At 33.1% G+C, this 24,761-nt stretch overlaps 1 protein-coding gene across 4 annotated transcripts in view; it reads right to left on the bottom strand.

The window, feature by feature from the left end:
* LOC118202346 (protein phosphatase 1 regulatory subunit 21-like) overlaps positions 1–21,262 on the bottom strand; it is a 235,139-nt gene extending 213,877 nt beyond the window's left edge. Inside the window, exons 1-4 of one of the 4 annotated variants that reach the window (XM_085817028.1) lie at positions 21,244–21,262; positions 16,868–16,929; positions 16,656–16,724; positions 12,438–12,584 (exon numbers count right to left, since the gene is read on the bottom strand). In XM_085817028.1, the coding sequence (XP_085673154.1) occupies positions 12,438–12,584; positions 16,656–16,724; positions 16,868–16,927 (276 nt within the window). In that variant the 5' untranslated portion in view covers positions 16,928–16,929; positions 21,244–21,262. Of the gene's footprint in view, positions 1–12,437; positions 12,585–16,655; positions 16,725–16,867; positions 16,930–20,342; positions 20,395–20,506; positions 20,725–21,243 lie in introns of those variants that run through there. The other 3 variants (XM_085817025.1, XM_085817026.1, XM_085817029.1) reach the window with 3 other exon arrangements.
* Positions 21,263–24,761: the final 3,499 nt, after the last annotated feature.

Genomic DNA, 24,761 nt, shown 5'->3' with positions numbered 1-24,761 from the left:
ACCATGCAAATTAAACTTTAAAAGTTTGACAATTTGGTTCAAGTCCCAGCTTTAAAAATATATATATATAAATATAATCTTTTACATTAATCCTCTTAGAAAGAATGTTTTAAGAAGCTAATTTTTCTCTCGCGTTATAGATTGTATAAAAAAACATGATCTTTAATATCATTTAGATTGTTTCAGCCGATATAAGAATCGAGTCACTTGGTGATACAGAATAAACCCTGCTGGACTGTTTTATTTCTTTGTCATTTAGCAAAAATCTTTTAATTAAAATATTTATCCTTTGGACTTTGCTTTTAACTTTATTTATAGTTAAAATGACTAGAAAATGAAAAGCTGTCTTCAGCTGAAACGCAATTCATGTAATTGATATTTTAAAAAACTGACAAGAATGCAAAATTTATGGAAGTCTAGCAATCGAAAAATCTTAATTTTCTTGTGTGAGCACCGAAAATAACTGTAGAAGGAAAGAAGAAAATTAGGGAGAAAAGTAAGCAAAAATTTGCAGGGAAATTTGGCTGTCAGACATACCAAGATGTTTAAAAAAGTTGGACGTTTTAGAATATACTTTCAGGATACTTCAAAGACATTAGGTGTTCAAAGAGAAAACACTTGGACATGTACACCAGCAAATACCATCAATTGAGCTTGTGTTAACAGAAAAGACAAAAACGATATCATTGCAGATTAAAGTGAAGAGCGACTGGTTTTAGACTATATGGTTGTATAAATTTAAATTATGTTATAGAACATCATATCATATCATAAATGGAGAATCCCATGATTTTCTCAGTCGAATTATTTGAAGATTCAGGAGTTTATCCAGTGATGTATGTGGATGTCACCTAAAGATGTTTTTTTTTTTCCTCCTGATGAGACAGCGGCCAAGCAGTAAAGTCGCTGAACACTGGTAGTTCGGTCCGAGGTTCGAATCCCGCAAACGGACTGGCTGCATGGGCGTTTTCGTGGTTTTCCCCATGTGTAACGTGTATGCAAGCCAGTTTCCCTTAGAAAGTCCTCCACGAAGGCATCCCTCCCATTAAGCAGATAACCCTAGTGTGCTTTGTCATAATTAAATAAACCAAAACCTCTTGAGGAAACCAGGCTTTCCTTTCATCTCATACCTTCAAAATGTTTAGCCTCTAACAACTGATAAAGGCTCTGACCAAATACTTCGTGAAGAACTTTCTGAGGGAAACCAGCTGGCATACACGGTACACATGAGAAAATCCACGAAAACACCCATGCAACCAGCCGGTTGAATTGAACCCTGAAGTGAACTACCAGTGTTCAGCGACTTTACCGCTTGGCCTTTTGTGGGCCTTTATGAAATGGAAGGCGATAACTTTATTTAAAATGATTGTCAGAAATACCAAGATATTTCGAAAAGTTCGATGCTTTTTAATATACTTGCAGAATGCCTAAAGAAAAAGAGCAAGAATAAAGTAGAATGAATGAAGATAAAGAGAAGAAAAAATAAATTTTTGCGTAAAATTTAGTATTTGTATTTATTTATTTATTTTTTTTAATTTAAAACCTTTTAATCTTATGATATTTGATTCTTGCGATTTCAAAAATAAAATATTTGACTAATATAGAATAACATTTTAAGAAACCAAATGTAGGATAAAATTGTGTAAAGCAATGGGCACAATGATAAAACTGTTTAAAGCAGTGTATGCAAGTCATCCTAAGTTAAAATGTCGGTTATACATCTCTCTTATTTATATATATCTTTTCTGAACGGAACATTGAAAGGCGTGTTAACTGTGCTTTACTGTATTTTCTCTTTTAATATGTGCAGATTTCAAACGCATCGTAGTCTGGGTTGCAAAGTATTCTTCCGAAAGAAACGCAATTCAAATAAATAAAATCAAGTTCTGGAAAATTTATATTTATAAATATATTTAAAATGCTCAGTTTGAAGGAATAAATAGAAAGTTTTAAAACAATTATCTGAAGAGACAATGCAACACAAATAATTAAAATAAAAGTATAAAAATTTAAAAATTACTTAAAATAATAACTATGACAAAAATATATATATAAAGAAAACTATTTGAAAAAAATAAATGCTACACCTTTATTTACGCAGTTCGAATAGGTAAATAGAAATTTTTAAAACAGTTATTCGAAAAAAAAACCATGCCACTTAAACAATTAAAATGAAATTCGAAAAAGAAAAAATTACTTAAAATAATAATTCGAAAAAGAAAAAATTACTTAAAATAATAACAGTTATAATTAAAAATATAATACAGTCAAAAGTCGTTAATCCGGACTCGTCGGGACTTCGGCGATTCCGGATTATCGATTTTTCCGGATTATAGATCATCAGTTTAAATTTCGTAAGATGGCATGCAGAAATTCTAAAATTAAAAATATGAAACTGTAACTTATGAAATAAAGAACAATTATGATCTAAAGGGTTTCAAAATTTACAAAAAAAAAAAAAAAAAAGCTTAATATTTATTTACTTTATTAAACATTTCTTTCAATGTAAGTGGTTTACGTTTCTTCGTTTTATGTGATAATACTTTCTCTTTAATTCTATAAACAGACATAATTTCTTGTTCAGTTACAAAGTTCCGCTGTTCAAGTCCCGTTAATTGCAGTGCCGAGAATACCGACTAACTTGTCAATCGAAATTTTTTCATTTTCACTAACACCTCTCTGTCACATTCTTCATGTCTTTATCCATTTTTTCCAGCAATTCCACTTTTTGTTTGTTGGACATCGAAACATACTTTCGTTTTGTAGATCCTTTGGAAGTTCCAGCATCGGAAATTCTATTTGAGATAATCGAAAGTTCAAGTTTACTTTTATAAAATTGCTCTTACATTCTGCAAAAAATAATAAGCGCGATCCAATTCAAAGATTAAGGAACAACGCAATCATTAACATTAACTGAAATAGATAATTAGATAATTTTAGCTTATACCGTCCGTTATACATACGCGCAGGCGAAAACGTATTCTGCACTTGCGCACACGCATATGCGCAGTAGTCAAGTCTTACGCGCACGCGTAAAACGTAGGAACGATGGTGACTTTTTTTCCTCTCACGGGAAAGGAAACTAGGTTGCCATATATTAAGACGTTCGCCAAGTGAACTATTCATGGCGCAAACTGAAAAAAAATGCCAACATAAATTTGTGAATTTCTCTGTAAATTTTGCTCCAAATTTTACAAAATTTCATATTTAGGCGTAATTTGAGTTGTAGAATTGAAATATGTAAAAAAATTGGTATGTTATTTCAGAAAAAGTCCGATTTTGTGTCAAAATACCTATGTTAGAATAGTGCTATATATAAGTCTAATATAAACCCTAAGTCGCACTTTTGAGACATGAAGAACGCAATTTGAATTTTGTCAATCGGCCCAGTAAAACGGGAGATATAGCACTGTCCCCCCCCCTTTTTTTTTTAGCAGTGTATATTAAAAGTCATATTAGCCTACATAATTATGAACTGAAAATCCGTTTTAGTCAAGCAAGTGAAATTTATTTAATGTTTTTGAGCAATTCGACTATTTTAATAATAAATAAAACTTAGAAACCTCAAAACCACACAGAAACAATCTTAGTAAACATAACTAACTAAAAAGAAGGAAAAAATACTAATCAAGTTACATCTACAAAAATAAGTCAATTTATGAAATACACAAATGCATCTTTTTTGAGAAAAAATGATGTATTATATTCTTCAAGTTCATTTTACTTGGCTCTTCATGCTCGATGGAAGTGAAAGACAGTTCAGTTGTTTTTGTCCAGTTTTATTTCTTCCATAATCTTTAATGATTTTTAGCTTAGAAAACATTCTTTTACTGTAGCAATAGTTATAGGAACGGAGGATGTAAGAACATTTCACCGAAGTCACTTTACAGTAACCAGTATTTTTTTAACATTAAGTTCCCTAATTCTTCAATGGTCATACTTTCATTAAGATCATCTTTGCACAACTATAGAGCATTTATAAATTGTACAGGAAATTCTGGCGGCAATATTTCAAAACAAATATCTACTAAATTTTCCTATTTTTGTATTAATTCAGTTTCCTTAGCATGGACCATTTATTACAGTTCTGCTAAAGTAAATTCAAATTTATTTCATAGTTTATTTGTGTTTATAAAGGCATTATTTAAACACTGTGCTGCTTCATCTAGATATATGGTAATTCCCCAAAAATAAGACCTAATCAAAAAATAATGCCCAACATTAAGTACTCACAGTACACCTAATATAAGCATTAACTCAAAAATAAGACTGTCAACCAGATGGGCACCTTATTACCTGGTAGCCAGACGGGTGTCTTGTTGCCAAATGAGCAAATGCAGACATAACACACATGCACATTTGAAACTAATGGACATGGTTGCGACAAATTATAATCTTCAGCATTCAATACGTCACATTAACAGAGGACATTTAGCACTTGATCTAATAATAAATTTAAAGGATAACAAATTTTGATGCTCATATAAAATGAGCATAAAAAGAAAAAACTATTCCATCGAGTACAAGAAAGGAATTGTGGGAGACCTCCAGGGATGAAAATCTTGCAGCTTTCTTCAAAAAGAAATAGTTGGATCTACGAATGGTCTGAAAATGGCAATCACAGTAAAATAACCTAAGTCAACAGGTCGATGAGTGAAATGCCAAAAACATCAAGTGTAAATCAGGTCAGCAATAATTATTTTCTAAGTTGCCACACGTCATCTGTGAATGAACTGCTGACAGAAGAGCAAAACTTTTAGCTAGTATTTGTAGGCCTGATATTCAAAACACTGTTCAAACTGGAAAATACTCAAATGATTAAATGTGTAGTTGAATTCAAGTGTTCCTTTTTTAATGTTTCTTGAACATGAATAAATGTAGGTTAAAATTTCCCGCCGAAGAAATAATAATTTAGAAGTCAAACAACAAAAATCAGCATAATATTTGTAAATTTTTACAGTACTAGTTTCGATACTTTTACCAAACCATCATCCTCAGCTGTCAAAGTAAAAAAAAAAAAAATACTAATGCAAACTCTTTTTACAATACTTAAATACACTCACATCCAAAAGTTCAGCACAGAGAGGAAAATGCTAATTTCTGGAAGCCAATCAGAATTGAAGAGGATGCAATTCTCTGCAGAGTTAGATGGAAGTATGCAAATATGTTAGGTAACAGCCACACGCTTTCATGTCAAGAAATATGCAAAAAGGCAGTCTTATCAGAAGCCAGCTTTATCAAGTGTTACAGAAGTTGATTGTAAGTGCTGATAGAAGGTGTTTAAAATTTTCGTACGATTTGTTTTCAAGACATGTGTTTCTATGACTTCCAGAAAACGAATGGAAGATTTTGAGCGCTGGCGTGCTGTGGGGCGCATTGAAGCAGGACAGTCGATCACAGATGTTGCTCTTCTCTTCGGCGTTCATCATTCTGTAATTTCATGTTTGTGGAAACAATTCCAAACCACGCAGACAGTTGTTCGAAGACCCATAGCCGGTCGCCCAAGGGTTACAACCCCCGTAGAAAATCGATATATTGCTATTGTAGAAAAGCAGAATCGCAGAGCGACCTCCACACGTGTGACATCTATGGTTACAACGTCCATTGGTAAAGCGATATCTGCAGCTACTGTACGCCGAAGATTAAATATGTGTGGACTGTACGCCCAGGTACCTTGAGTTTGTGTTCTTCTATCCGTCAAATCAAGAGAGGCACAATTACAGTAGTGCCGGGAACATGTCAATTGTAATGTGTCTGACTGGGGCAATGTCATGTTTACTGATGAGTCAAGATTTGCTCTGGAGCCTGATGACAAGCATATAAGGATATGATGTGAACAAAGAACACGCAATCATTCCCAAAACATCACCGAACATCACGCATTCCAAGGCGGAAACTTTATGGTGTGGGCAAGGATTTCATTAGGATATTGCACTTACCTGCACATCTTTACACAGGGTTCATTGACGGCTGTCCGGTATCGAGATGAAGTCCTAGAAACCATTGTGAGATTGTATGCTGCAGCCAATTGGCCCTACTTTTGTTTTAATGGACGATAATGCACGTTGCCATAGAGCTGACATCGTCGATGACTACCTGGAGAGTGAAGGGATTACGCGTATGGCGTTTCCAGCATATTCGCCCAATCTTAATCCCATTGAAAATCTTTGGGATGCTCTCGGCCGTGCTGTATTTTCACATTTCCCACCTCCAGACACTCTTGTTGAGCTGGAAACTGCACTACAAGAAGAATGGCGATTGCTTAATTCTGTGGTGGTTGACCACCTAATTGAAAGTATGGTCACAAGGTGTAAACTTTGTATACAGATGAGGAGGGGGATGGATCACAGACTCTATAATGTCCTTTTTTTCATTTTATGCTGTTTATTTTCACTTTATACTTAATTCTGTTTAAGTCTCCAGTACGTCATTATCTGATAACTTCAAAAAATTTAAAATTGTTTTCATTTCTGTATATAATTAGTGATTTTGTTTTATGCATAAACATATATGCTACTTTCCTGCCGAATTTTGTGTCAATCAAAGCAGTATTTGTTGATTTTTTTGCATTTTACATCTTCGTGCTTAACTTTTGGAAGTGAGTGTATTACAACCTGTTTTGCCTATGATGATTTTATTAATGGAGAAATTTAAACTCTCTAATGCATACAAAGTGAATGGTAAATATCTGAAAAAACTTGAATGTGAATGTACTTAAACAGTTCAACTTCATTTCTAAACTTAGAAGAGAGAATAAAAGATATGAATATCAAATTGTTGTAAATGTGAAAGAAAGAGAATGCACATTAAGAAGCCATAACCATACAAATGAAACTTACTTTTAAAAAATACAGAAAACAGAAAAAAAAAAAAAAAAAAAAAAAAAGATCAGTGTGACATATACTACAAAGCAGCAGCTAAAAAAAGAAAAGCAGAACATCAAAAATATTACTTATGACATTGTGAAAAAATTCCTTCTTGGAATACAGAATGGTAAAAAAGGAAGAAAATAAAATTCATGAGATCAGGAAAAAGTAGTGTCACAAAGATTTTTTTAAAAAATATTGAATATCTAAGAGAGTCAAATGAAAACAGAGCCTTCTTTTGTAAAATAAACCTTGGTTTTAAAGACATTAAACCTAGAGCCACTTTTTGCAGAAATAATAATGGAGTGATTCCAAGGAGTAAATATAAATTATTCAAATCGGAAATGTACATTTATTTAAGTAACTGAACAATAATTCTCTGGTCACAGAAAAATAATCATTGATGTGTTAATGAGGCAAAGGAATAGAATGCAAGGGAGGGAAATATTAAAAAAAAAAAAAAAAAAAAAAACACGCTGCAAAGATTATTTGAGCTTTTTAAATATGCAGATCCAGATGAGACAAAGAAAATGTAAAATATTCTAAAAGCAGAGGCAGCTCAAAAGACATTCTAGAAATATGCAAATTTGACATGATATACTTAATACATATAAATAAAAATGTGATCATGAATGTTCCAAACATACAGGAATACTTTCTATTGCATATAATATATCATCATCTAATATTTTATTTAGAAAACAGCTCCCTTATACGAAAGGTGAAACTGGTGACTACAATGTGGATTACAGGATTTAAGACACAGAACTGAATAAATATTTAATCTGCAACAAATTTTAGAGAACAATAAGAAGGATGCAGCAGAAATTCCTCATCTTTCACAGATGTCAGAATAATTAATCAAAGCATGACAGAAAACTAATTAATGCAGCCATGAGAAAACTTAATATACTCAGAAAATCCATACAACTCAACTCTCTTACACTAAATGAAGCAAAAGTTTAGGGTTTAAATCTGAGATAGCTTTTCAGAAACTACAAAATAAAAAAAAAGTACTTAGCAAGAATAATAACTAGCATATCTCACCATACCAGACATTGGACAAAATAATTAGATGTTCAAAGAATAATATCACAGGATATATCTTTAATAAATCTGCACAAATTCCTCCATTTGTAATTGACACTGACAGGCATCCGCAAAGCCAAACCAAGCTTTTTTCAGCAATGGAGTGAGATGTTACAAGATGAACTATTAAATTTTGGTCCTAAATGATATATAAATGTGCATGACTTTAATGCCTGCTAGATATTGTATGAACATGATAAATTTATATAATTGTCATAGCTTATAAATGACACTAAATTTGTCATATTTTATAAATATGACTTAATGGGAAGTTTATTTTCATAAACTTGGTAAGACTGCTAGAGCAAGAAATATTAAAATTTTCATTTTTCATAGCGTAAAACAGTCAAATTTTACTTATTTTTGATTAAAAATTCAATTATTCCCCACAACTGCTCTTGAAATAAAATAAGTATTAACCCTTTCAGAACGGGCATCCCATATACGCATTCCCTAAGAACGTCTCTTACAGCTGGGCATCTCATCCACGCATCGCTAGTGATTGCATTCAGAGGACAGGTGATGCCTATACGCATTTTCAGCTGGAACGTTTTTCTGAAGGCCACTAGATGGCATCCTTTGAAATGAACACAGTTTTAGGTTCCTGACCTTGAGTTTGATATATTCTGCTTGAATTTGGTATTTTACTCATCAGCTCTTGCGAGGGGGTGGGAAGCGTAAACAGAGGTGAGCTATTTAAATCGCTGCGTGCTAATGAAAACATTGGCGCGTCTGATTTATATCCAATTCCTTTTTTTATTCTATTTTTTCCTTTACTATGTACGGTCTTTTAGGGTTAGTATGTGGAGTATTGTTACGTTTGGCATTGCCTTCAGTTATATTTCTGTTTCTTCTCTTTTTATTACGGAAAGCCTCACCTCCAGTCTATTACGGCGGGAAGGCGCTATTTATCAGAGGAAGAATACCCTCGTATAGTCAATGAACCATTTATTAACGCAGATGAGAGTGATGATTCATTTTCTAAAGAGTTAGAAAGTGATACTTCTCCGTACTTCGAGATTTACCACAGTCTTCATTTTAAATTTTGTTACTTCTTACTGTAAATAGTCTTTATTGTGTGGTTTTATTAATTTTAAACTTTATTGATGGATTTTATCAATTAAAACTTTGAAATAATTTGAATGGTGCTTCTGAAAATTATTTTACAAGATAAGCATTTTTTAAGTATATTTTCATGTAAAATAAAGAAAAAAAAAACGTTATTAAGTGCTACTTTTAACATATATAAGAGCTCAAGTAATAATCTAAAATGATACCAAAAATTACGATGCTAGAAGCGAAACTTTTTTTTCTGATTTTTTTTTATAAAATTAGGCTTAGCGATGCAAAACCTCCATCCTGTACAGTGACTGCCTTCGATTCCCTTCCGCCCCGCACAAGCGTCTTAAACAAAGGTGCGCCGTCGCGAAAAGGTTAAGGAATCAATCAGGACAAAATTAAGTATACATCGAGGACAAAACCCCCTAAAATTCAAAAACAGCTGCTAATATCTTTATTTAGCTGGGTTCTGAAATCAACATTTAGTAGCAATACTAGCAGGCTGTGGCTAAAGCAGAATTTCTGAAGGCTAAAGAAGAAGTTCTATGTACACCTAAAAAAATATATATATATATAAAAACATTTCAATATGAATGAAATGAGTTCATTCTTTCTAAGCAACAACCAATTTGTAAATATTTTTTTGTTGCCAAACCAGGAAACGAAAACTTTTGACACTTTAGTTTAATATGTTTATGTACGACATCATGATTTAAATTTAATGTAATATAACAACTCTTTCACAATATCAGTAGAAGAATTAACATGGCAGTTAATTGTCAATTATTCTAATCTGAAGCAAAAAAGTTGCCAAAAGCAGTTGCTTATTTAAAATGCTGACATCAACAAAAAATTTTAGACATTCAATGACGTCGCATACAATCACGTGCTTTCTTCAATGTCAAAATATGATCTTATACAATAATTAAAATATATTCAATGCTTGACAGTGCTATTTTTACTTCATATTTGGTAAAACTTACACAAATTTTTCATTAACAAACTCTGCAATTTGAAAGCAGGCAGTGGCAACACTTTTCAAAATAAAGCAGACTTTTATCTCCAGTATGCAAGACCGTTGCCACTCAGAAAAATAACAGCAAAAATTAGTGCTTTCAGAGTTTTTATTAATATCTCAGCTGAAAAAAGTCGTATGAAGATTAGAATGCTCAAAATGGCTTCCCACAAATTTTTGGAATATGGGGTTACCTCTCTCGTAACTCAACTTCCCCGTCGTTCCGGAGGAGATGATGTCACAAACAAACAGATGTGCACAGATTTTAATGATATAGACTAGCGGGCAAGCCCGCCAGCTGAGCGGGCTGAAGCTCGCTTTTCATTGTTCAATGTTCATGAGTTTCCATGTTCAATTTCGCCGGTATTCGAAAGTTGGACCAAACTACCAGTGTTCAGCGGTTTTACGCGGACTTCCCCCGCTTTATTCACGTATGCATCAAGAAGATACTGCACACACATTACACATGCGTAAAATCATGAAAACACCCATGCACCCAGCCCCCTGGCCGGGATTCGAAAGTTGGAACGAACTACCAGTGTCCAGCGGTTTTGCACGGGCTGCGCCCGCTTTATTAAAGTAGGCATCCAGAATATACTGCATACACAACACACATGCGGAAAATCTTAAAAACACCCATAGAGCCAGCCCGTTGTCCTTTATTTGTAAGTTGGTCCGAACTACCAGCGTTCAGTGATTTTACCCAGCTGTGCCCGCTTTATTCGGGTATGCATCCAAAAGATACTGCATACACGTTACAGATGCAGAAAATCATGAAAACATACATGGAGGCAGCCCGTACGCCGGGATTCAAAAGTTGGATCGAACTACCAGTGTTGAGCGGATTTGCGCATGCGTAAACGCATAATGCGTTTATGCATGTGCATATGTGTATACGCATGCACATAATACGTTTATGCATGAGCATATGCATTTGCGCATGCACGTTTAATGTATAATGGATGGTATAAGCTAAGCTAAAATTATGTAATTATCTATTTCAGTTAATGTTGCAGATTGCGTTGTTCCTTAATCTTCGAATTGGATCCGGCTTGTTATTTTTTGCAGACTGTTAGAGCAATTTTATAAAAGTAAGCTTGAACTTTCGATTATGTCAAAAAGAATTTCCGAATCTGGAGCTGCCAAAGGATCTACAAAGCGAAAGCATGTTTCGATGTCCATCAAACAAAAAGTGCAATTGATGAAAAAAATGGATAAAGGAATGAAGAAAGTGACAGAGAGGTGATTTGTTTCTCTAACCATTCCATAATCTGTTTATCAATTTTACACTGCTCTGCGAGAGGGGGGGGATGTCACGGCACGCAATGAACTGGAAGTTTATCTGTCAGCACTATCCTTATCTTCAGGGCAGATGTTTTTATTTTTTTCGGCTTATAATTCCTTACTAAATGTTGTATTTCATCTCGATGTACTCTGATATGATTTAAATCAAATTCCTTGTCATTATAAATATCACAAATACACATCGAATAGTTTTCTGGTTGCAATTTTCTAATTTCGAGTAAGCGTAATGTATGCTTTACGCATGCACGCGTTGAAAGAAATGTTTAATAAAGTAAACAAAAAAGTATTAAGCTTTTTTTTTTTGTAAATGTTGATACCCTTTAGATCATAATTGCTCTTTATTTCCTAAATTACGGTTTCATATTTTTAATTTCATAATTTCTGCATGCCATCTTACCAGATTTAAATTGATGATCTATAATCCGGAAAAAACGATAATCCGGAATCGCCGTAGTCCCGACGAATCCGGATTAAAGACTTTTGGCTGTATATATTTCTTTTAATTTGCTTTGGACCAGTATATCGAAATTCTATCGGCGGGCCGTATTGGACCTTCCAGAGGGCCATAGTTTGTCCATCCCTGTGATAGAGTATAGGACACGAGGCAGACCAAACCAACATATTTCTGGCTCTCCGCCGAGACGACGTACTAGCCAGAGGAGGAGACTGTAACCCTATGGCTCAATGAGCTCCACCTAGCAGCCGCCAGAAGAAACAACAGCCAAAAAAGATAATAGCCTTCAGTCAATATGCAGGAGTCATGACCTAAGCATGCTGTTTCCCCGAGATGTTATACTCCAAGATTTACTTTGTAGCTTAAATGTCTAATTATAACACACTTTATTGTAATGTTTTATCTTAATTGTGCTCTTTTAATTAAAACTATTTAAAAAGGTCAAGTGAGTATTTTGTTTATGGTAGTTTTGGTTATAATACAATATTTCCATTTTTAAATGCAAATATGAAAACAATACAGTTTAAATACATTATGTATTAAACTAGTAAAATAAAATAATATGTTAAGTATTAAAATAAAATTATATATATATATATATATATATATATATATATATATATGATACTATAAAAATAAAACATAGAACCTTGGAATGCTTAGAGCTGGCATCAACTACTTCCAAATCATTCTGAAGAACAGAAACTCTTTTAGACAGCTGCACATTCCGGAAATTTAAACATTCAACTTCTTGCTCTAATTTCCTTATTAACTGATCTTTTTTCTTTAAATTCTCCTATAAAAAATATATACATACATAAATATCAAAAGGTACTGGAAAAAGCAATTCTTTTCATTCCATGTAAAAATTAAGTTTTAAATACAAAATACATATATAGCATACTAAATGAAAGTAGTAAATATTAATTAATTCCTAAAAATTAATTCTAGAGTTTGCCTACAGAGTTAGACACATAATTTTTAATACAATTCTTTCATACTTCTAGAGTTTTCTTAAAAATTCATAAAAGTTATAATTTTCACTCCCCGCCCCATGTGAATGTCTCCCATGTATACACATATATTTACTGTGCATTACCACAGTCTAGTATCATGCAAATAGTTTTATACGATGGTGAAAACAACATGAAAAAATATGAAAGGGTACAACTTTGATATACCCCCCAAAAATTACACGCCAAATCTGGCACTCCCTACGGACTTTTTAGGTTTGCTGTTTCTTATTTTGGTGTTGCCAATTTAGGTTTTTTCAGCTTTTAGGTTTTTGCTGTTGCCAAATTTAGTATTTTCTTGTATTTTGTACCATTTTTTGAGTTTTTTTTTTTTTAAAGTTTTATGGCAACAATTTTTGGATTTCATATATGTTTTACTGCCATTTCATTCATTCGCCATTTCTTTGTAAAGTGATCAAGTGGATTTCTGACTTGCTGTATTTTACTGCAAATCTGGTTGTATTTTCCAATTATATTTTTTTCTATTAATTATTTTTAGCTTTTAGCTTTCAATATGCCTACTGTATACAGTGTTGTTGAAAAGTTTCAGGGAATTTTGAGTCGGAAAATTGATAGTTGTGCTTCATTTTCATCGGGTAGGCCGACAGTTGGAAGGCCAGGTATTGTTAATTGTTTATTTTTGCATCATTTGGCTCAGGATATGCAGATGTTAATTGATTTTTTTATGGAGGTTGGATTGTTGAAGCATGCAGTGTGTAAGGAATGTGGGTCTGGTATGAAACAGAAGTTGAAGAAGTCGTATTCAGATGGATTTGTGTATGTTTGTCACAAAATGGTAGGTGGTAATCAGTGCAACACTGAAATGTCGATAAGGCATAATTCTTGGTTTTCGAAGTCTAAGCTTAAGTTGGTTGAGGTTTTGTTGATCACGTATGAGATTTTGAGAGGCACTAAGACAAGTAGTATTGCAGAGGAGTATGGTTTCTCTAGTACTATTTTAGCAGATTGGAGGCAATTCATTAACGAGACCATTTTGAATTATATTGAGGAGAATTCTGAGAAGGTAGGTGGTGATGGTGTTGTTGTGGAAATAGATGAGTCAAAGTTTGGCAAAAGGAAGTATAATAGGGGTCATAGTGTAGAACATCAGTGGATTTTTGGTGGTGTTGAAAGGGGATCAGGTAAGGTTTTTTTAGTGCTGTGCATGATAGGTCTCAGGAGACATTGTTGTCGGTAATTAAGGAATGGATTAAGCCAGGTACGTCTGTTTATTCTGATTGTTGGAAAAGTTATAATTGTTTGACGGATGACGGTTTTGAGCATTTAAAGGTAAATCATTCTTTAACATTTGTAGACCCCGATTCCGGGTGTCATACAAATACAATTGAAAGTATGTGGAGGCATGTTAAAGCTTCTTTGCTTAAGTACAATCGCAAGGCAGATTATAAATTTTACCTTGTGATGTACATGTTTCGTAAATCATGTTTAGCGGCTAATGTTTATTGTTTCATTAAATTTATTGAAATTGCTGCTGGGGTAAATTGGGAGCAATTCAAAATTTCTGTATAAATAATTCTTTTTACTAGATTGCCGACACGTATTTTCAATTGTATTTGTTAAAATTTTTGTGTAAATTGTATATAATATGTTATTCAGTGTCATTTATTTGTATTTTTGGTTGATCTTTACAATATGGTAACTGGTAGTTTGGTGACATTTTGGAGGCGATAAAGGTTACTACCTGGGACTTTGGTAATAATGTGAGCAGTACTCAGTTCCGATTACGCATTATTTTGCGTGAGGGAAATGAGAGATCATGGGATATGTCATGTGATATTAATGGACGAATTACGGTTCTTTAATCGGAAAAGGGGGGAAATCGGGAAAAAATGTGGAAATTTTGTATTTAGCTTTATTCTGTGTTGTGTGAAACAGTGTTGTTTAATTTTTGGATCCCATGGCCCTAACTAAAGTGAATTCGAAATGGGTATTTAGGCATTGTGATAAAGAGAAGTTTGCTTTTTATTTAGCAGAGGAAGTAGGGAGGAAAAATTCGCAGAAAAAATCTTTCAATAATTTTATTGATGAATTAGAAAAGTGTATCCGCCACGTAATCAAGATTCTGAAGAAGATTAGGTAAGTTATAATTATTTGAGGATATTATTTTTATGCATTGTTCTAAATGTAAGGTGGAAAGGAATTTGGTATTATTGGGAAAATTGTTATTAGCAATGATTTAGTTTAAAGTAATTAGGATTGTAAGGTAATTTTTATTAATTTAATGTATGTGCTCATTTATATTTAAAGTAGTGTTTTTGAATTTAATTCTATTTTAATGAAATGATAGTTATTTTGTGAATTTTATGTTTGTAGGAATTTGGTATACATTTAAGTTGAAATAAACGTGCATGGAAATAATTTAAATATTTGATACTAAGTATTTGTAATGCTTGCGGTATGAATTCGTTGGTGACGTGTATAATGTAATAGATGATTTAGAGGTAAAAGTTTTTGGATATTTTATTTATTTTATATGTGGAAATGTTCATATTTGTAAAGGGTAAATACTTTTTCGCGATCAGGTAATTTCATATATGTTCTTTTTACCGGGTTTAAAGATTGAGAAAATTGTCATGTATTTTCGTGAAATTTTTTTATTTATGAGAAAAAAGCAGTGTACATGGATATAGTGAAGAGTGTGCGCAATGCCATTTTTGTGCAATTCTGGGATTTTTTTTAAGTAAAAATAAGTCGGCGTGTACATGGTTTATGTGTATGTGTTATTTTGAAAAACGCGTAAGGAGTATGGTATTGTGCACTTTTTCCCAATTTTGCAGTGAATATTTGTCATGATTAAGAAGTTTCGTTTGATAAAATTTCTAGCATAAGTGTAATTCGGCTAGTAGATTGTTGGAAGAAGTGTTCAGTAGATAAGAAGAAAAGAAACATGTCTTTACTTCGTGAAGACAAAATGGCGGCGGCGGGGGGGGAAATAGAGGGTTGCTATAGGAGAGTTGGTTGCCAAATTTTCGCCAAAAAATCGCCAAGTTACCATAATGTAAAGATCAACCGTATTTTTTATGTATTCATTGTATTTTTTAGGTATTCTTTTTTTTTTTTTTTTTTTTTTTTTTTGTATTTAATGATTCTGTATTTTTTATGTATTAATTATTTGTATTTAGCGAGAATCCATCTTGGCGAGGAAAAAAAGTCGCCAAATTTCCGATTTGGGGGGGGGGGTATATCAAAGTAGTTCCTATGAAAGTTAACTAACTACATCAGAACTATTTTAAATCAGTTAAGGAATAAATGAATTTTTATGCACAAAGTTTTAGAAAATTTACTCTTCAAAGTTATATTAGCATAGATTTGAATTCTAAACTCAGTTATTACATGATTTAGTGCATCAAAACAGATAATTGTAATCACAAGAATAACTTCAGAATTTAGTTATTTAGTGAATTGAGACATTCTTCAAAACAATACACTTAATACAGCTCCACATGAAATACAAAAATTAAAGTTCTGGATCAAATAATAAGTTATCTGATACAAAGTACAGCTCATTTTCACCATAACCCATCTATCAAATATACTTTTTGTCCACAACTAAGAAAAAGTGTCTGTGTGTGGGGGGAGGGGGAAACTCCATTCCTCAATAATTAGAAACTGTTAATTGTAAAATGACAATGATCTTCAAGCATCAATAATCGCCAAAGGTTTGTTTATAACAGTATGAATATGACAATTATGACAAAAATTTATTATATGACATACCATATTCTCATTCAATACAACTTTTAACAAAAATAATGCTACAGTCTTCTTTATAGCAAGAATATGCTTGGAAAGTTTCCTTAAAAATTACTGCTTTTATAAATTTAGTATATTACCTGTAGTGCTGATGCAGTGGCTTGTTCATCAGCTATAGCACTTTTTAACACAGATGTCTGAGCTTTTAACTAAAAAATATGCATGCAATGTTTAAAACATATAATTTCTTAGTAGGAAATATTAAATAATAAAAAGCTAAATCAACAATAAAAAAACTGTCAGGGATAGATGAAATATTGTGGTAAATATTTTAATAACTAAGAAAGCATACCTTAGAATATTCTAGTGCAAGTTTCTGATATTTCAACAGTACTTCAGAGCTATCTTCCATTCCTAGTAAACAGGAAATAAGACCATGAAAGAATTATGAAACATAATATATAACTATACTTTTAATGCATATATTACAAATGACACCAGAAAACATATCACTTAATATATGTTTAATGCCCATAAAGTATACATACACACACACAATATAAAAAAAAATTGTAAACAAAAAACCATTTTTTTTGTTCTCTGTTAATTTTTAATACATTTTGTAAATTATTAAATTTTGAGTTTTAATACTGGTAAATAGTTTATATTTTACTTTTGCTTTACTAAGCATTAAATTTATTTCATTTAAATTTTTTTATATATACTTTTATTTCATATGGAAGGAGGATTGCCGCATAGAAGAGGCAATCAGAATTGTTAGATGAATTATTATTATTAAATAATTTAAGATGGTTTATCGGCCTCTTTTGTATGAACAGAAATGCATTGGTTTTCCTGGGAAAAGGGATTAAGTTGAATGTGATCTATCTCCTCTTGAAACATTGAATCAAATTTTAATTATATTCCTCTTTCAATTTTATGTATTTATATATTTCTGTTTTTTTTTTTTTTTTTTTTTTTTTTTTTTTGGAATTTCTTCTGGTTTAAAAACACTTAGTTAATGGATTTTTTATCTTTTTATTGGAAATTTTGGGATTTTACTAGTTTTAATTATCATTTCTTCCATTATTATCATTTCATTTCTTTGTGGATTTGCTTCTAAATTTCTTACCATTTTGTGTATAATTGATATATATATATTATACATATAAAGAGAGAATAATTTAATATATGTTTAATATTCATAAATTACATACATTTCCTAATTATTTTATAAGTCTGGCATACATAGTTTTCTATAAGGCAATATTATTCTAAAAAGGTTTCCTTAAATGCTTAAATTGACGTTACTGAATTATTAGTTGTTGTTCACATAACAGAAGGATATATATGAATAAAGATTGTGCAATTACTTTCTCAAGATTTACAACAGTATTAAATTAGGGCTGATCTTTAGAATATGGTAACTGCTAGTTTGGCGACATTTTGGAGGCGATAAAGGTTACTACCTGGGACTTTGGTAATAATGTGAGCAGTACTCAGTTCCAATTACGCATTATTTTGTGTGAGGGAAATGAGAGATCATGGGATATGTCATGTGATATTAATGGACGAATTACGGTTCTTTAATCGGAAAAGGGGGGAAATCGGGGAAAAATCTGGAAATTTTGTATTTGGCTTTATTCTGTGTTGTGTGAAACAGTGATCGTTAATTTTTGGATCCCATGGCCCTAACTAAAGTGAATTCGAAATGGGTATTTAGTGGGATTGAAAGGGGTAGTAATAAGTGTTTCTTTAAGGTTGTGCGAGATAGAAGTAAAGATGTTTTATTAAGTTAATTATTTTACCTGGTACCTTGGTGTGAACTATAAGTATGATTTTAAAGATCCTGAAACAGAAATAAGAAAAGTTTATCGAACACGTAATCAAGATTGTGAAGAAGAATAGGTAAGTTAGTATTTTTAATTATTTGAGGATATTATTTTTATGCATTGTTTGTTCTAAATGTAAGGTGGAAGTAAAGTAATTTGCGTAAACGTGCATGGAAATAATTTAAATATTTGACACTAAGTATTTGTAACCATTTGTAATGTTTGCGGTCTGAATTAGTTAGTGACGTTTGTAATATAATAGATAATGTAGAGGTAAAAGTTTTTGGATATTTTATTTATTTTATACGGGGAAATGTTCATATTTGGAAAGGGTATAAACTTTTTCACGATCAGGTAATTTCATATATGTTCTTTTTACCGGGTTTAAAGATTCAGAAAATTGTCATGTATTTTCGTGAAATTTTTCTAATTTATGAGAAAAAAGCAGTGCACATGGATATAGTGAAGAGTGCGCGCAATGCCATTTTTGTGTAATTCTGGGATGTTTTTTTAAGTAAAAATAAGTCGGCGTGTACATGGTTTATGTGTATGTGTTATTTTGAAAAACGCGTAAGGAGTATGGTATTGTGCACTTTTTCCCAATTTTGCAGTGAATATTTGTCATGATTAAGCAGTTTTGTTAGATAAAATTTCTAGCATAAGTGTAATTCGGCTAGTAGATTGTTGGAAGAAGTGTTCAGTAGATAAAAAGAAAATAAACATGTCTTTACTTCGTGAAGACAAAATGGCGGCGGGAAAAAAATAGAAGGTTGCTGTAGGAGAGTTGGTCGCCAAATTTTCGCCAAAAAAACGCCAAGTTACCATAATGTAAAGATCAACCTAAATTAGTAATTCTTTAAAAATGAGATATTACTACTATAGCTTTATTATAAACATGTTCTTGAACTGAAATTCTGAATCTTCAGTTGTGTGTCTTGAACTGTTTGTTTTCTTGGGCACCTGGACATGGCAATATTCCATGAACTGAAATTTTATTACTGAAAACTTCAGTAATAAAATTATTCACAAAACTCCAATTGAATACTTTTTAATAACTAATATAATCACAATTAATTCAGAAAAAAAGAAACAAAAAGTTATAATTGCATCAAATCAGAAAAAAATACCTAATTTTTCAAATAGTTAGTATCGATAAATTAATAGTATCTGTGGCAGTTTGAAAATTAAATCTGATTATTTTTCATAGCAGACAATAAAAGACATACAGAAGCTTCTTGAGTTTTGCTATAAAGCCCCTATTAAACATATTAATATGAATCTGGAAATTTTCATCATATCTTAACATATGAAAAAACGTAATATGTTTATGATATGATTACAGAAATTGGTTACACCAAATGACATTGTAAAACATATGTATAATATTCGAACAAAACACTTTATACATTGAAATTTATTTATGTTCCTTTCATAAATGTTATAAAATAGTTTAAGTTTCAGTATTGATTTAATTGCATTTTTAACAAAAATAAATATTCATACCTTACAACTTAAATACACTAATCTCATCATTAAAATTTATTAGCTTTCAAAATAAAATAAAATTTAATATTTTAAAATTCCTATTGATAAAATGCACCTTCAATTCAAAAATTCATATATGAATGAAATAGATTATACCATAAATTTGTACAATAATAAGTAACCTATAGAGATATATACACAGATTTTGCTGACTGATTCTTTCAGTTGAGTTTGCACCTTTAAAAAACAATACGATATATTCACTTAATTCATTAAGTGCTCTAGGAAATGTTTTATTAGACACTATGTTTTCAAAAATGGGCATCCAATGTTAAAATCCTGCACACTTTTGAGGACTCTTAACACCTGCCCTTAAAATAAGAAGCAATAGACGAATTTTATATAAAACATTACTTCCTTTTCATGCATGCATCTGTCAAAATGTTAATAACATTGAGAAACAAACAAACAAACAAAAAATATTTTAAAATATCAAATTATCTATCATACAGGAAATACTGCATTTCAAAAAATAATTTTTCAATAAGTTTTTATAAAATTTTCAGTTTCTTTTTTAAGATACATAATCATTATTTTCAAAAATTATATGCGGCACTCAAAATGAAAGGCACCAGCAACTATAAATATTTGCTACATGAAGAACTACTGCTTACTAAAATTAACGAATGTGAAAAGTTGAAAACACTTTCGTATAACCGCCACAATCGCGAATGGGCGTTTTAAACACACTTTTACAGTAAATATACAATCGATAACTTCCGATCATCATATCAGCTACATATTGTTTACTCAAGCTTAATTAGAGTTCGAGAGTTGTTTCGAATCTGACGTTCAGAACTAAACCTTTACGGTTAATCTGACACAAACAAAACACTCAAAAGCAAAACCATCTATAAACAACATGTAGTACCATATTTACATATAAGCAATTCATTCAATTGGCAATAGAATTTGGCAAATATTATCATAACCGTGCACCGGCTGGTCTGCTTGGTAAAATTTTGTTTTCTATATAATATGTTCCCAACAAGAATTTTTGCAATAAATGCTAATTATTTATATCAGCATGGCTTTTACACAGGCACGAATCCCGTTCAAAATTGGGCCTGTACCAATATTTCCGCAGAAAGAATGCAGATCCAGAATATAAGAGTCATACTGTTACATAATAACTTTTAAGCAAAAAACAGTTTAATTTCAGCAAATATCAAACAGCTGGAACCTCTCAAGACACTCTGAAGCCACTTTCGAATGAACATGTTTCTGTGCTTCGAGTAGACAACATTCCGATACTCATCAAAATAGCATGAGCACAAGGAAATTAATTTATTTAAATCAATTTTTGTACATATTAGAACTATCATTTGGGTAGCATATAAGCATTCCATACCGCGCTGCTCGCATAGAGCCTCAATGATCGGTCTTGCTAGACGCTACGGACCTGAAATTAAATGCGTGCCACTCTAATATGTCGTGCTGCCCAAAAGCGATTATTCACACACACACAGATCGTATTTTATTCTTGAGTGTCAAGATTCAGAAACATCTTTTTACTCGACTTCTGATAAGAATCAGGTGGTTTCCAGACAAAAGCCCACTGGACGAAAGCGCACGCGACAAAAGCCCACAAAAAAAAAAAAAAAAGCCCGCTATGATAATTGCTCACGCGACAAATACCCACAGCAATGAAAGCGCACATTGATGAAAGCCCACACGGATAAAAGCTCACGTTGATAAAAGCCCAAATAGATATAAGCCCACGCCACTGATAAAAGAGCACATAATCAAAAGGGACTTATGCCTTTTTATTACTAAACCGTGTATTTATAATTTTAATTATAATAAATGGAGACCTGAATTTTAATGTCTCAAATATGTCTGTTTGTATATTTTATCACTACTTTATTTTTTTAATTTATTAGGTTGAAAGCAAACTTTCTGATTACGTGATTAGCTGTAACACACACACAGATCATATTTTATTCTCGAGTATCAAGATGTAGAAACATCTTATTATTCGACTTCTGATAAGGATCGGGAGAGAGGAGAAAGAGTAGGATGGAAGGGAGTGTGGGAGGCGGAAAAAAGAAAGTGAGGTCCGAACTAGCGGCGGCGAAAGAAAGGGGGGGTGGCAAGTTCAGTGTCGTTATAAGACGTAGCTGCGGGTGATAAACAGCAGAGTCATTTTAGCGTAAATGAGTCGATTAAGGTTGTAATTCTTATCTGAGCAGGATGTCACATGGGTACTGATGTTTTTCTCTGGGATGCGGAGAGTGTCTGAGCGGGCTAAAGGCTATTACTGTGGGTTTGTACTGAATAAAAGAAGTTGTCGCTAATCGTTTAATATACTCTTGAATAAGTTCGATTCGAAGGTCTCTGTGAATATAGATGTTTGGAATATACCAAGGAGCATTGATAATTTCTTGTAGAATTTTATTTTGTAGAATTTGTAATTGTTTAATATTGGTTTTAGCTGCATGTCCCCAGATCGATGCGGCATAAAGGACGGCTGGGCGAAGTATGGAGTGATATAGAATTAATTTTTTTGTAGTAGATAAGTTGCCTTTTCTGCCAAGAAAAGGTCGCATAGTAGCTGCGGTGATTTTAAATTTTTGTACTACTGACCGGAAGTGGGTTCTGAAGGTAAGTTTTTGGTCAAGGCTCACTCCAAGGTATTTGGTTTCATTAATCCAGTCTATTTCACATTCAAATATTTCAGGGGGTGGAGGATAGTATTTCATGTTTCCTTTACGGAAAATTATTGCCTTAGTTTTATCAGTGTTAATCCTCCAAAGGGTGAGCCATTTTCCAGTTTCATGAGATAGTTTTGGAGTTGGTTTCTTGCGGCTATAACTGTGCAGGCTTTAGTAGGTATGGCGGTGTCATCGGCAAAGAGTGAAAGATGAACAGAAGGGTCTTTAGGGATGTCTTGTGTATAAATATTAAAAAGGTACGGCGAAAGTGTCGACCCCTGTGGGACACCAGCATTGATTACTCTGGTGGTAGTGTAAGCAGTACCGATTTTGATTCTGAATGTACAGTCGGTCACAAAAGTATTCGAACACCGGTACCCTATCAGAAAATGACAAGATGGCGTTTTTTTCTCTTTCTCTCTGTGTGTCGTGTTATTCCATCATAGGTTTTCTTCTCCCCCCCATCTTGGAAAAAACTGGAAAAAATTGGTTACGATCTCTTTTTGAATGGGGAGATGCCATTTTGAGAAAAACCTGACGACCCTATCTTGGAGAATGAACATGACCGCTCTACACACCCTTTCACTCTCTCTCTCTCTTTGAATTGGGAAGCCATTTTGGGAAAAATCAGACGACCCTATCTTGGAGAATGGAAATGAACGCCTCTCCCTCTCTCTTTGAAATGGAAAGCCATTTTGGGACCCTCTATTCTTGGGGAGGGAGAAAACTGAAGTCTGCACTTCGCTGTCTCTGAATGCGGAAAGCCCTTTTGGGAAAAGCGGACCCTCTTCTTCTGATCTTGGAGAACTGGAAATGAACGCTCTACACGATCTCTCTTTGAATTCAGAAGGTATTTTGGAACCTTCTAATGTTGGAAAACTGAAATGAACGCTCTACGCATTTTCTCTCTCTCTCTCTCTCTTTGACATGAGTAGTTATTTTGGAGGATTCTCCACCACCATCCTAACCTTGGAAAACTGAAATGAACGCTCTACACCTTCTCTCTTTCTCTCTTTCTCTGAAATGGGTAGTCATTTGAAAACTCCCTAACTTTGGAAAAAACAGAAATGAACGCTCTACACCATCTCTCTTTGAAAATGGGGGGTGTCATTTTGAGACCTCCCTCCCCTAAACTTGAAAAAAAAAACTGAAATGAACGCTCTACACTTTCTCTCTTTGGACATGGGTAGCCCTTTGGGGACCCTCTCCTCTTGGTAGAAAAAAAAGAACTGGAGTGAAGGCTCTACATAATCTCTCTTGGAATGGGATCCATATTTCGGGAAACGTGGATCACCTCATCCTGGAAAACTGAAGTGAACCACCAAGATTGGACTCTATATAATATTTTTTTTAATTGACATCATGACCCTCCTCCAATTTGTTATTAAAAAAATTGTTTTTTTTTGTTTTGGTTTTTATCCCATTTCCGATGTGATTTCAGAAATGCAATTCCATAACAGTTCAATTTCATTCGAGGTTAAATGATCTAAACAGTCTTTGACCCACCCATCCGTATGATTATTTTCTTCTCCTTCCTGTTGCATCAAATTTTGTAAGTCCATATAATCATTCCATACGGGAAGGGCTGGATCCTCACAAGGCTGTCTTGAAACACTTGGAGTCTCTTTGGGATGAGTGGAGGGTTCTAGGATGTCTGGACCCGGCTGTGATTCTACCTCCATGATTTCTGGACCCGTTGGAACTTGTGAACCCGGCTGTGATTCTGCCTCCATGATTTCTGGACCCGTTGGAACTTGTGGACCCGGCTGACATTCTACCTCTACGATGTCGGGACTTTTTGAAGCTTGTGGACCCGTCTGACATTCTACCTCTACGATGTCGGGACAGGTTGGAGGAGAAGAAGAAGAAGAAGAAGATACTGGAAGAGGTTCTGTCTGTGAGGAGTCCGAAAGAGGCTGCCTGTTTGAACAAGTCGGGGAAGAAGAAGAAGAAGCTTCTGGATTCTGAAGCGGATCTTGCACGCCAGGTAGGTTCCGGTAAGTCGACCGTTTTTTAAGAGGTAATTTTTTTTCTTCCTCCTCATCTTCAATCGTGATGACTTCAATTTCATTCCGTTGCCGGGTCGATTTTGTTTCGGGCCATGGCGGTTTGGTCCAGCTCCTCTTATCATCTAAGGAAGGGATGGGTAAAGGTGGCGGAGGGTTCTCTTCTTCTTGAAACATCATCGGCGATTGGAAAGAAATCTCCTTTTTCA

This window comes from Stegodyphus dumicola, chromosome 5 (genome assembly GCF_044657685.1).
Source record: "Stegodyphus dumicola isolate Sdum_Otavi_A_Nest chromosome 5, ASM4465768v1".
NCBI lineage: Eukaryota > Metazoa > Arthropoda > Arachnida > Araneae > Eresidae > Stegodyphus > Stegodyphus dumicola.
This window is presented reverse-complemented; position numbering and strand designations above follow the sequence as displayed.